This window comes from Theropithecus gelada, chromosome 18 (assembly GCF_003255815.1).
Source record: "Theropithecus gelada isolate Dixy chromosome 18, Tgel_1.0, whole genome shotgun sequence".
Lineage (NCBI taxonomy): Eukaryota > Metazoa > Chordata > Mammalia > Primates > Cercopithecidae > Theropithecus > Theropithecus gelada.
The window spans coordinates 15,733,652-15,747,887 of NC_037686.1; the positions used below are offsets into that span (position 1 = coordinate 15,733,652).

The 14,236-nt window shown below is 45.4% G+C and overlaps 1 protein-coding gene across 2 annotated transcripts in view; it reads right to left on the minus strand.

The window, feature by feature from the left end:
- Positions 1–14,236, minus strand: part of ANKRD29 (ankyrin repeat domain 29) — a 64,056-nt gene that overhangs the window by 39,610 nt on the left and 10,210 nt on the right. For both annotated transcript variants that reach the window (XM_025365702.1, XM_025365701.1), the window contains exons 2-4: positions 10,665–10,775; positions 7,783–7,881; positions 414–512 (exon numbers count right to left, since the gene is read on the minus strand). In XM_025365702.1, coding sequence (XP_025221487.1) covers positions 414–512; positions 7,783–7,881; positions 10,665–10,775 — 309 coding nt within the window. The remainder of the gene's footprint in view (positions 1–413; positions 513–7,782; positions 7,882–10,664; positions 10,776–14,236) is intronic.

Genomic DNA, 14,236 nt, shown 5'->3' on the forward strand with positions numbered 1-14,236 from the left:
AATGTCTCAGATCTAGTAGGATCAGATTAATACTTCCAACAATTCCTATCATAGTATCAGAATTAATCTGAAGTGGGAAAAAGAACATGGAAACAGGGAAAATTAGAAAGCCACTGCTCCTGGTTACAAAATTTAGTGTTCTACAGTAGAAAGGTATCAGTTCAGGAAAGGATAGAAGTTATTCCCCATACAATTTTCCAATTGTGAGCCCCGAGTAAAAATGTAATGTTTTGAATGGAACCCTTAGAGCTACCCCTGAACCATTACAAGGAACCTTGAGGAAATCCACTTACTTAGGTTTGAGAATCTTGTAAAAAGGGAAACACAAATTCGTACCATAGTTGAGGAGAAAAGCAATACTCATGGCTGCTGAAATTCTTCAACATAATACAAAATCGAGAAGGTTATCTTACTTTGGTCCTAAATTCAGTGGATGCTCCAAATCCAAAGAGAAATCTCACGACATCATTATGGCCTTGCTGGGCGGCAAAGAATAGGGCAGTTGTACCTGACTGGGAGAGAGGGAGAGGCTAGTTTTGAAAGACATTTGGTTACATTACATTTGATTAGAACATCTGCAAAGAAAACAAAACAATATCCTTGCATAGAAACCTTCTAGCCTAGGAAGGGGCTACATTGGAACAGATTCTTATTTTTTGGTCAGAGAAGTGACAGAAGGAAAGGAAAACTTTATTCTTAGTGAAATGGGATGAATGGTGGCTCCTCAAAAGATCTGTCCCCATCCTAAAACTTGTGAATATTATTTTCTATGGCAAAAGACGTGATTAAGTTAAGGATTTTGAGACGAGCTTGTCCTGGGTTATCTGGGTGGGCCCTAAATCTAATGACAAGTGTCCTAAGAGTGAGGCAGAGGCACTACTCACAATAGCTAAAATGTGGAAGCCACCGAAGTGTCCATCTATGGATGAGCGGACAAGCAAAATGTGATGTATCCATACAACGGACTATTATGTAGCTAAAAAGAAAGGAAATTCTGACATGCTACAACATGGATGAGTCTTGGTGACATTATGCTAAGTGAAATAAACTAGTCACAAAAGGCCAACAACTATATGATTCTACTGTGATTTTTTTTTTTTTTTTTTTTTTTTTTGAGACAGAGTCTTGCTCTGTCACCCACGTTGGAGTGCAGTGGCGCCATCTCAGCTCACTGCAACCTCTGCCCCCCAGGTTCAAGTGATTCTCATGCCTCAGCCTCCCAAGTAGCTGGGATTATAGGCATGTGCCACCACACCTGGCTGGTTTTTTTGGTATTTTTAGTAGAAACAGGGTTTCACTATGTTGATCAGGCTGGTCTCAAAGTCCTGGCTTCAAGTGAGCTGCCCACCTTGGCCTCCCAAAGTGCTGGGATTACAGGCATGAGCCACTGTACCCAGTCTACTGTGATATCTAAAGTTGTCAGAGTCATAGAACCAGAAAGTAGGATGCTGGTTGCCAGGGGCTGGGGGAAGGGGAGTATAGGAAGTTATTGTTAATGGATACAGAGTTGTGTAGTTCTACAAAATGAAAAGAGTTATAGAGATAGATGGATGGTGATGCTGGTTGTACAACATTATGAATGCATTTAATAAGACTGCACACTTAAAAATGGCTAAGGGTTTAAGTTTACATTATGTGTATTTTACCACAATAAAAAACAATAAAAGTTTTTTTTAAAGTGAGGCAGAGGGATATTTGACCCAGAGAGAAGGCAATGTGACCACACAGGCAGAGACTGGAGAGCTGTGGCCATGAGGAGAGAGTGCTGACCGCCACCAGGGGCTGGAAGAGGCCGGGAAGCGAATCCCCGCAGGAGCCTCCAGGGGCAGTGTGGCACAGCCCACACCTTGATTTTGGACTTCTGGCCTCCAGATCCGAGAGAATAAATTCCTGATATTCGAAGCCACCCAGCTTGTGTTAATTTGTCACAGCAGCCCTTGGAAACTCGAGATATTTGGTATAGTGTTTGGTAAACACTAGTATTCATTAATACAGGGAAGAATTCAAATTACAACGTTTAGTGCCCCAGAGTGGAAGACTACTTGTACAAGAAGGAAAATAAGTAATTCACCCACAAACTTCTCCAATTGCAAGCCCAGAGTCAAAATGAGCTCAAATCATTTCTCAAAATGGGACATAATAACAAGAAACAGCCTGATTCTAAAATGTAAACTGATCATGATATTCTGAGACGGTTTTTAGCATCCTCCCTTCCTATCTACTTTTACAAGCCTACTCAAAGATTGGTACCCAAACCACTGTGTAATATGGGCAAAATCATGAACCATTCTTGTGCGCAACATACATTTTTCCTATAGAGGCACTCTTCACTTCTGAGCTTGGAGCTTGGGACAAAGCTAATACTACACCTTACCAGACACAGTGAAAAGAAACCCCTTTTTCCATAGTTTACCCAAAGCTGTTAAGGTGGTAGGTCTGGCTCACGTGTAAAAAGCTGAGGACAGCCTGGCCTATAAGCTAGTGATCATGCTTCAAACTTGTTCCTAAGGGCCTGGGTGTCTCTGTGAATATGTGTGTGTGTGCATGCATGTGTGGGATGGGAGTGGGGACAATAAGATCCACTGAGACAGGCAGGATCCACCCACTTGTTTGCCTGTTTTTAAATGTGGTCTAGAAAAAAAAAAGCCCCTTACTCAAGCTGTAGCTTGCCTAACATCTCACTGATTGCAGTGGCGGCCTGTCTGGAGCAGCGGCTGCGAAGTGCAGGCTGCCACGGGGGAGGTACGGCTGGGGCTGCACGCTCCTCAGGTCCAGCGGGAGCTGGAAGCAGGTGGGAGCCCTGTCCCCTACTGAGTTGATGGGTGGGAGAGCCATGCCCAGCTGCAGCTCCAGTTCTGGGCATCCCTGTGCTCTCTGGGCCTGGGAAGCCCCCATTTCCCCCGCAGGCTTGGAAGTGCCTGCTCCTGCTCCCTGGCCTCTCCCCACTCCCAGCACCTGCTCCGGTGCGGAGCAAAGTTGTAGCCGAACCTGGGTGCTGTCTGTCATAACCTGGCTAGGCAAGTACGTGCTTGAGGTGTGCGTGCTTGAGGTGGTACTGACATGCCAGCCTTGTCCCCGACCTTGGCTCCCTCCAGACTTCGGGTGCTGACAAGCACAGGAGGGAGGCCGAGGGGCTGAGGGCAGCTAGGTGTGGGCCTGTAGGCGCCCCTTGACAGGAACAGCCTGGGTGCTGTGGATGGCATGTTGATGGTGGGAGGCAGACACGTTCCTACCCATGGTTTGCCATGGACCAATCAGCACACACCCCTCCTTTCTGAGCCCATAAAAATCTCTGACTCAGCCAGATTCAAAAAGATGTCCAGACTACCAGCTGCTGGAAGGATCTACCCACTGTGAGTCTCCTGTCCACTGAGAGCTGGACACATAGGTCAGGACTACCAGCTTCGGGAAGGAGCTACACACTGTGGGTCTCCTCTCTGCTGAGAGCTGGACACAGATGTCGGGACTACTGGCTGTGGGAGGAGCTACCAATTTTGGGTCTCCTCAAATCGTCAGGATGACCTGCCTGTGGAAAGGAGCTACCCACTATGGGTCTCCTCCCCACTGAGAGCTGAACACTTGTTAGAACAACCTGGCTGCAGAAAGGAGTCACCCACTTCGGGTCTCCTGGGAGCTGTTCTGTCACTCAACGAAGCTCCTCTCCACTTTGTTCACCCTCCAGTTGTTTGCATACCTCATTCTTCTTGGATGTGGGACAAGAATTTGGGACCTGCTGAATGACCCTGTTTATAACACGAACAGGGCTGAAACATGCCTTCTGCTCACCACATTGCAGGTGATGAGGAGAGAAGAGCTGTGGCCCTTCGGGGAGCCCAGACCTAGGGGCTCCCTGAGACAGGGCTATGATACCCTCTTTGGGGTTCTGCGATTCCTGGCATCTCCAAGCTTCCAGGCACCACTACATTCCCTGGTGCCTGCAGTGGAAGCCACTTGCGGTACACCTGGTCCAGCCACAGCCTCACACAGAGCTGGTGCCTGTGCCAGTCCCTGGAGCTGCCAGCCTCACCACAGCTGGCATGCCTGGTTGTGTGCAGTGGCTGGACCCCATGCTTGCTCACACACCTGGCTTGCCTGTGGCAGGTGTGGGATCTGGGCTGGTAGGGTGAACTGAGTGCAGCCTGCTGGGCCAAGTGGGCAGAATGAGCCCAACGGGCCTGAGCAACACTCGGGCGGAAGGCACTGCCAGCCATGGAGATTTCCTGCTGGCAAAGTGACACCCTAAGGATCCTGTGACAGCCAATCAGCAACAAAAGACCAACCACAATTCTCACTTTAGGTGGGTAGGGACTTCCTGGTGCCCTGCATGCAGAGTTAGACTTAAACTTCAACTTACAGTCACCTCTTCCTTATCTTAATGCTAAAAATCACACCTGAAGGTAGAGATTTAAAATGCTAATCTTACATGCGATCCTTAAAAAAGCATATTGAGCTACTGTGCAAGTGCTGCAGAAACCCCTCCTATACATGCCCCAACTAAACCCTTCCCTTTAAAAAGGCCCTATAAAACAAACCCACATACTTCTCTTGGGGAGCAATCAACCCTTTTCCTTTCCATAACGGAACCTGGTTCCCTTATGCACAAGCTAAACAAACTTTCTCTTTGCTATCTGACAATCTCTCTTGCCTTCTATCCTGGGAGATTACAAGAATCTAGGGTGCTGATATGACCACCACTGAGGGAGAACATGTAACACCTTCCCAGATAGATATAACCCACATCAGGCTGTGCCCTCAGCCAGACTCTGTCTCAGGAAGGCACAGGCATTGTGACCATTCACAGGGCCTTTCTGCCTGCAGTGCAGGTGTGATTTTCTCCTTGGTTCCCACAGAAATAAGTGGGAAGCATCCTCCCACTGCTTTGGTACAGTTGAGGATGCTGGGTTCCAGAAACCTTAGGGAATCAATAGTTCTAGAGGAAGAAACTTGGCTAGAGTAGGAAAACTCCCACTTTCTCAACAGACATTAAATTGTAGAGACTACCAAAGATCTTTTCTAGAAGTTGTTTCCTTAGTAAAAGAATTTGTTTTTCAATAGGCTTTCTTGACACATTAATTACATAAATCATTATTAGAGCAGTTTGAGTTGATTTTAGAACATACATACTACTATCAATCATTCAGTACCTCAATGCAGCAATCCATAGACAATAGGACCTAGACCTTAGTCTGGAATGTGCATGAAAGTTTTAAATATGTGTGCCTTACTTCAGGCTTCATGCCAGCTGCATTTGCAGCTCCTATGCCTGAGAGGTATCATCAGCCAATTGTGGGTTCTTTAAAGCAATAGTGTTTCAGGAACATTAGCTTCAGTTTGTCTCTCTAGCAAGCTCTGTGTATCTAGAGAGCTGACCTAAGCAGAGTGGCAGGTAGTTTTTCAGGAGACAAATATTCTGATACTACAAAGTGGATTAACAATGGATCAAGGCAGAAGTCTGCCATAGGAGTAAGTTTCAAAGCACTGCAAGGCACTATTTCAGCTTCCAAAACTGGTACAGGAGGATGGGGTCTGCCTTTGGCTTGGCAGCCCTCTTGCTCCAGACTGACACAGTCTCAGGAAATTCAAGGACTTCCAGGAACTTACACAGCACCATCATTTGAGCCACACAAGTTACCATTAAGCTGAATACACTTTGGTAAATCTTCAAAGGCTTTTGTTCTCAGTGCTGCGAGAGTTTTCATCTCCAAGATTAGTTGAGCAACTGGAACCACATGGATAAATATAAAACCATAGAAACCATAGACTGGCTAGAAATCAAATACTTCTCTCTTCTAGCTGCTTTTCTCAGTTGTTTCAGAGAGATTTTTGTGCCTGTTGAATTTGTCCTTCAGGATAAAGTTTTTAAAGTAAACCAGATCTGGACCATATTGTTTTTATTAGAGAAAATCTGTCTTTAAAGTTGTAATAAACAAAGACCATAAAGCAGAGAGGAAAAATAAAAAGATTAAAGTAATTTTAAACTATAATTCTAAATGAGTCCAGATACTTTCATCCCACAGGAAAATTAAGTGCTGAAGTGAAAATGGCCTAAAACAACGATCTAGTGTTATGGAAACTGCAACAAAGAATCTGTTTGTGAGAAGATTGCATTTGCTGTAGTCTCTTTATACTGTTCCTCTCAATAGACCAGGCCTGTTGATCCAGGGCCACAGAGACCCAGACCCAGATTCTGCATGTTACTCTTTCATGGTCCACAGCCAAGGCCTCCAACACCCAGACGGGTGGTGGGAAGGACATCCGGATGTGCCTTGGAACTCTGTTTTTGAGTCAGGGTCTCGCTGCGTTGCCCATGCTAGAGTGCAGTAGTGCAATCATGGCTCACTGTAGCCTGTAACTTCTGGGCTTAAATAAGCCTCTAATCTCAGCATCTCAAGTAACTGGTACTATAGGTGTGGACCACTATGTCTGGCTAAATTTTTAAATTTTTTTGTAGAGATGGGGTCTTGCTATGTTGCCCAGGCGTATGTTACACCTGGAACTCTTGAGACAGTCTTGAGACCTGACGTGTCTTAATTTGCTCCACTCAGAGGTGACGGTCCAGGCTGGAAGAATGAGATATACGATATACTGGCTTGACGGAAGTTTGGCTGGTGAATTGTCTTTCTAAAATGTTGCAAGGCAGGACCTGGGATAAAATAAGGCTGGACTGAGGAAAACCAAGTGGTTCAGTCTGGACTTGCCCAGGAAGCCCATCTCAGGTCTGAGTCAGTGTGAACTGAGAGGTCAGATGCACTCTAGGGATGATCTCAGTGTGTGTCTCCACAAAGATTAGTTTACCAGGTCCTACGTCAGCTTGGAAATATATGGATGGAGCCTTCTCAGAACTGAGCCCCAAAGTATGTCAAAATGTCCTGGCCTAGGCAATCCCAGCACTTTGGGAGGCTGAGGTGGGTGGATCACGAGGTCAGGAGATCGAGACCATCTTGGCCACCATGGTGAAACCCCATCTCTACTAAGAATACAGAAAATTAGCCTGGTGTGGTGGCACACACCTGTAGTCCCAGCTACTCGGGGGCTGAGGCGGGAGAATCACTTGAACCCGGGAGGCGGAGGTTGCATGAGCCGAGATAGCGCCACTGCACTCCAGCTTGGGCCACAGAGCAAGACTCCGTCTAAAAAAAAAAAAAAAAAAAAAAAGAAGAAAGAAAAAAAAGTCCAGCCTCCCTTCTGCTTCTCTAGATTAGACCAAGAATGGATCCTCAAGCAAGACCAAACTCCCAGGATTGTCTTCGAATGAAGTGTGGGAACAGGCTCACATTTTTGTCCAGTGTTGACCCATATGGCTTTTTTCAGGAGAGCTTATTTAATTCATGGCCAGTTACAGAGCAGTCCTTTGAAAACATGGTTTGGGGAGGATGATTGAGACATCCTAGCAAGTGAGTCTCATTACAAATACGCTGGTGACTCAACTCTTCTAAAAATATAATGATCTAGATGAAAATGCTATAAATCCTACAGTATCTCATCCCAAGGGAAGAATAAAGAACTGATTTAAGCTTGACCAAAAAAAAAAAAAAGTGTGAGTGTTTATAGGCAGGTGGTAAGAGGTTTGGTTACCTCAGATGTGCCCGACAAGCTACGCTCAAATGCATTGTAACTGCTAGTATGTTGCTGGACCTCATTGTAGGCACAATAAACTCTTCAATGGGCTTTAATGTGGGAGAAAAGCAATGATGGCTCTTGTCCCCTATACCAGTTCACTGTTATGAAAACTTCAGATCTCTGAGCCTGGTCATTTTTCTTCAAGTACAAAGCCTGACCTACCTCTCTCTGGAGATTGATGTCTGCTCCTTGCAGAACCAGTTCCCTCACACAGTCTATGTGGCCAGCGTAGGCAGCAACCATCAGGAGCGTGGTGCCGTGCTGGATGGAGGAGAGACAGATGAACAGTTAGGCCACTGCTATGTCAGAGAGAAGGGTCCTAGAAAAGATGCTGCAGAGATGTCAGCTCCACTCAGAACACACCCAAGGGCAAAATTCCCTGCAGTGATGAAAGTGCTCATGAATAATCTCATCATGCAGCCTAGACGGGAAAAAGCAAAGCGACAAATTGCTGAGGTTGGAATTTTCAATCTAAAAATTCACTTACTTCCATTACCTTCAGAAGCACAGTCCAAAGGAACCATAGTTATTGCATTTTAAGGCAGCGATGATTTAATGCTCTCATTTTATGATTCCTATTAAATGATTCCTGAGCCAAAACATTGCTATTAATGCAAAAGAAAAAATTAAATGGTACCATCTGATTTTCTGTATTTAAAAGTCTTCATCTTCAAAATGATTCAGGTAAAGATGTATGGCACTAGGTGAAATGAGAGACTAGAGAGCTGAGAGTCAGGAGCTGTGGGGGCTAAACCCAGGTGGCTGTCACTGACCAACACTGTAACCTGGGCAATTTGCTTACAATTACTTGGACTCATTTATTTCATTTTTTTAAATGAGAGGTTGGATGGGACGATCACCAAAGTCTGTCCCAGCTCTAAGATTCAAGGACTTGAGGTGTACCATGTGATATGGACCCTTCTAATTGAAGTGGGCATTTGCAGTTTGACTTACAGTTGTTTTCAAGCACTTGAAATTCTTAGCTACCACCTCTGCATATTCAGCAACCTGCTGCTCAGAAGTGGACGATGAGAGAGACAGATGGCTCTGCACACAGGGGAGGCTCATTAGGTATAGGGTAATTAAGTGAAATTTGGAGGCTTCGTGTTATTTTCATCTATGGGATTTTGTAGGAAGGCAGTATTGCTGAGTAGTCACTGACAGTATGATCTTGGGCACATCATGTAACCCTTCAGTCTCATTCTCTTCTTCTGAAATATGGGGGAATAATAAAAGTATCCGCCTGATTAAATTAGTGAATGAGATAAGTCAGGCAATATGGTTAACACAGTAATGGTAGATATTAGTTCAGTAAGTGTCAGATATTAAAATAACATTACGATAATTCAATGTTAGGCTGTCATCTGGCTTTTGTTGACTTCTGCCAATGGCCATGTGAGTTTTGTGAAAGTCTTGTTGGCTTTATGTAAAAAGTACAGGTAAAGTAGCAAAGTAATGAAAAGCTAATGGCTTCTTAGTGGGGCTCTATGGCATTTCTTTTTTTTGAGACAAAGTCTCACTCTTGTCTCCCAGGCTGGAGTGTGATGGCATGATCTTGGCTCACTACAACCTCCGCCTCCCAGGTTCAAGCGATTCTCTTGCCTCAGCCTCCTGAGTAGCTGAGATTACAGGCGCCTGCCACCATGCCCGGCTAATTTTTGTATTTTTAGTAGAGGCGGGGTTTCGCCATGTTGGCCACAGTGACAACTGGTGTTTCTGCCCTGTGGTTTTCCCACTGTGGTGTAGGAACCAATCCCATAAAACCCAAATAAGACCGAGATGGCCAGTTCACAGATGCCCAAGACCTGACAACAGCCCGAGTTCTGGCAAGGAACAGATGGTACATTCAAATTGGGATAATTGGAAGAAAGTGGAATAAAGAGACTATTAAGCTGAGGCTTGGGCATAGGGCATCTAGAAAGAACAGCATAGTACTGGGATTTAGGAACAGTGGGAGTCCATGACCAGCCGAAGCCTGAAGGTGCCAGGGCAAGGGAGTGGCTCCCAGGATGCAGAGAACAGTGGGGCGCTGCTGCCAGACAGAAACAGGGAGGGCGCTGGGCTCCCTGACATCCCTCTCCTCCCACTCTCTGACTCCTGCAGATGCTCCTATGGGCCAAACACCACTGGAGGCCAGAGGGAAGTGAGTCTGCTGAAGTAGTACATACAGTTCAGACTGTGGGACTAAGAGCGAGAAGGGGGTGGAGTGGGTCTGGAGGTGTAACCAAAGATATCCTGTAAACCAAAGATATCCTGCCCTGATGCCCCAACGGGGCCAACTGGGGCAAACTGCTATTTCACTTTTGGGCTGGTGGTGGATTTCACTGAACCAAATTTGTACAATAAAAGCTGGAAATGGCACACCCTGTTTTTAGGAAAACAAAACTCCTTTGAAACATTTTTATTCAAATCCTAAAATCAAAACATCACTGCTTGCTCCCTTTCCTCACTGGAGGTCCTCTTGGTCCCCAGAGATGAGAAGTCTTGCTGAGGACAGAAAAATGATTGCCTCTAGCTGGGGATGGGAAGGCACTCTAAGTGGTATCTGCCGGTGGGCACTAGTATCTATTTTTGTTTCCCCTTTTAAATTGCCAATTAGTGTACTTATGTTTGCAAGAGGTAATGAAAGGATAAAAGCCCGGGGGGAGGCTTCAATTTTTGTTTTCTCATCCTTGTAGAAGAAACATAACGCCCACATCCATGGCAGCCCACTTGTGCTCTAAATTATCTCCATCTTTTCATGAAAGTGGTTGGCTTGAATTCGTTCACTAAACAGGCTTTTCTTCTTGTAATCTGCCAATTCTGATTCCCTTCAAAGTGCCTCTTTCCCTATTGTGGTTGCCTTCTGTTTTATGCCTTTAATTGTTTCCTTTTCTTTCTGACTTCCCTCAGCATGTTTTTAAGTTCACCACAGTACCTTGGATGTTTTAAAAAGGGTAAAGCAAGCAAACACATGAAGTAAATAAGCATCGTAAAGGGGAATGTATTCCTGAGGTGCTCCTCTGCCCACAGATGCTGGGCATGCATCTACCGAACCATCGTACGCTGTCTCTGCAGTCCACGTCCACCCGGCCGCTGTTCAACAGCAGCTTCAGCAGCGCCAGGTTTCCTCTCCTGGCTGCCCAGAATGCAGCGTTGGCAAGTGGAGTTTCCTTCTGCAAGAACAAAATGAAACAGGATCTTAAAATTGATGTCAGTTAACATGACTGCTTCTATGCACATAGATAATAACATTCAGAAAGGAGAACATCCAGATGTGTAGCATCATTTGAAAGATTGCTCCTCCAGCAATAGACGACTGTAATAACAGAATGAACGCTGTTGGATTCCAGACACCTGAGCCACCATATGGATCTGAAGAGCAGTGTTGTTGATAATCCAGCACTGTTAATAACCTATTTCCCACTAATGTTCTCACTTTCCTGCCTCTGTTGTGTTTTTGTTCACCCAGTTTCCTTTTTGCTTGAAATGAATTTTCCTCCATCCTTCAAGGCCAAGGCTCTGCTCAAATGCTATTTCCTCCCGGAAACATTCCAAATCTTTCTTCACCTCTAAGTGGGGCAAGACGTCTCCCAATTCTGACTTCTCCCAGGAGTTTACCTGCCCTTTTCCTAAGCCCTCAACGCTTTCTATCTGATTCCATCTACCTGTGTGACTGTTTCACTTTCCCTCCACCTAATTTTCTTTTGTTGTTTGTTTTGTTTTTGAGACAGATTCTCACTCTGTTGCCAGGCTGGAGTGCAGTGGCGCAATCTCGGCTCACTGCAACCTCCCCCTCCCGGGTTCAAGCGATTCTCCTGCCTCAGCCTCCTGAGTAGCTGGGACTACAGGCATGCGCCCCCACGCCCAGCTAATTTTTGTATTTTTAGTAGAGACAGGGTTTCACCATGTCGGCCAGGATGGTCTTGATCTCGTGATCCTCCTGCCTCAGCCTCCCAAAGTGCTGGGATTACAGGCATGAGCCACCGCGCCCGGCCCTCCATCTAATTTTCTTTGCTTCAGCTGGAACTTGCCAGAGGTTTGTGTTGAGAACAAGGAACTTGGGGCAAATAATGCCATTACATGTCCTCATATGGATCCTTCATTCCACTGTTGGATCACTTTGTTTGTTTGAGACAGGGACTCACTCTGCTGCCCAGGCTGGAGTGCAGTGGCATAGTTATGACTCACTGTAGCCTCAACCTCTCAGGCTCAAGCTATCCTCCCACCTCAGAATCCTGAGTAGCTGAGACCACAGGCACATGCCACCATGACTGGCTAATTATTTTATTTTCTGTAGACAGGTTCTCGCTATGTTGCCCAGGCTGGTCTCGAACTCCTGGGCTCAAGCAATCTACCCACCTCAGCCTCCCAAAGTGCTGGGATTATAGGCGTGAGCCACGGCACTGGGCCTGCTAGGTTATTTTAAAGCTACAAAGTTAATTTTGGAGCCATACCCATGGAAAGCATGGAAGTAGAAAACAGGTCTTCCAAATGGGTAGCAGAGCTAACTGCAGTACATTCTTCTTTTCTAAAATAATTGATATGAGTTTGTAGAGAACAGTCCATGAAAGGGAGGAACTGGCTTTGGGACCAGACAGCTCACCCCAGCCCTGGAAAAGTAAGTTGGCCCTTGGGAGTCTCGGTTTCCTCTTGCTTAGATGGAGATCACAGTACCTGCCTTGAAGTTGACAGTAGTAAATGATGCTGATTTTTGCCTGATATTGTACCCAACACACCATAAATGCTGATTAAGTGCGAGTTTCCTTTCCTCCATTTACTTTTCTTTACAAAGTCAGAATCAATAGGCAAAATTAAATCCAGAGTATTGGTACTAATAAATAATTTTGATGGTCTTAGGAAATTTTATAAAAGTATTCACATTGTTTAATAAAAGCACTTTTTTTGTGAGTGGGTTTAAAACATCTACCTGACTCAAAAGGCCTTTTGCACAGTATGTCTTTTAAATATGTTGATATTGCATTAAATACAATGCTTCTCTAAGCTCAAAAGAAAATACCAACAATTTCAGCTACTCAACAAAGCCCTCTAAAACGAAAGGAGAGTGGCAGCAGTATTTGTGGGTGTGAGGATTTCATTTCAGAAGTCCTTCAGCACATACGCAGGTGTATGCCCTTGTGCATACTTGAATGAGAGAACGGCAAGGTGGGGAGTGATAAGCTAATAGCAAACATACTTTGAATAGTTTCCTGGCTCATTTAGGAGGAAAAAAAAATCACCTCCAATTTCAGGTTAACAATTCGCCTTTCCTAAAGGTGTAAATTTGCTGTCCTGGAGTTTTCAAGGCAAACTGCAACCATGGTGTTCACACCAGCACTGCAGCTTAGGAACCAGGCTAGGTCTAATTTGTTCCAGCTGTCAGTAACTAGGCAAAGCAATGGCAAGGGAGGTTTGACCTGTATAATGAATCATGAAACAAAGTCTTTTAACAAAGAGATTGCACAAGGCCAAAATGAAGTCTGGGAGGGTGAATCAGGCAGACAATGTAATATGCACCAGGGAACAGCTCTGCTAGCTTTTCCTGAAAGGTAAACACACAAGAATGATAAACTGTAATTCATTTGCAGGGACTCTGTCATTTCACTTTAACCCCAAATACCTTCAAAAGCCCATCCGCAAACAGCAAGTGTCTGCCGTCATGACAAGATCTCTAGCTGGGGCCTCGCCTCCCTTTAGGATGGCCTTGGGGATTCCTCTCCAGCCAGGCTGGACATCCTGGTTTCCTATAAGGTTCTAGAAACTGAGCTTTGTGAAAAGCTATATTTCATTTTCTGTCAAGGGCTTAATTTACTAAGAGGAAGCAACAGCGGGAATGGGAAGACTGGACAGACTGGAGACATTTTAAGGAGCTAAACTGCACAGCCTTGGTCTGTGATTGTATGCGCAGGAGAGGAGGGAATAGGAGAGTGGATTGACTCCTGATTTCTGGTTCCAGTGCCTGGCTGATCTTGGTGCCAATTCATGAAGGTTGGAAACACTGTATGAAGGACAGACTTTGGAAAAAAATGATGAGTTCAGGGTTGGACAAGCTGGGTTTCAAGTGCCTATGGGGCATCTAGGTGGCAATGTCTAGCAAAGAAATGGGCAGGTGCTCCTGTCACCCTATGGCCGGCACATTTACTGGAGGTCAGAAATCTTGAGCTCACTCAGTGCAAAGTGCTTACTCTGGACCACGTGGCATACCTTCTGCACACACTAGCTTATTTCATCCTCATCCTTGCTCAGTGAAGTGGGCACTGGGATGATCCCATTTTACAGATGAGGTAAGTGAGAAATGGCAAGTCAGGCTTCAGCAACAGACAGTCTCTTGCTTGAGGCTGCCCTTTAACTCCCCATCACACTGTTCTGTCTCCCGTGGAATTCTTCTGTGGACAGCAAGAAGTAAGGCAGCAGTGACCCTGGTGACCTCTTTCCTATCCTCCATCCCAAGCTCCTCTCCAGCTAAGATGGAAAGTCCCCAACCTTCCTTCTGTTTGGGGTCTATAGACATCACATTCCCTGGATAACTTCCAAATCTCCTCTGGGTATGACATGCACATAATCATAAATGGTGTGGCGAGAGATGGGGCCAGTCCTCCAGCCTTTAAAGGAGACGGTGCACATGAAAATACGTCAC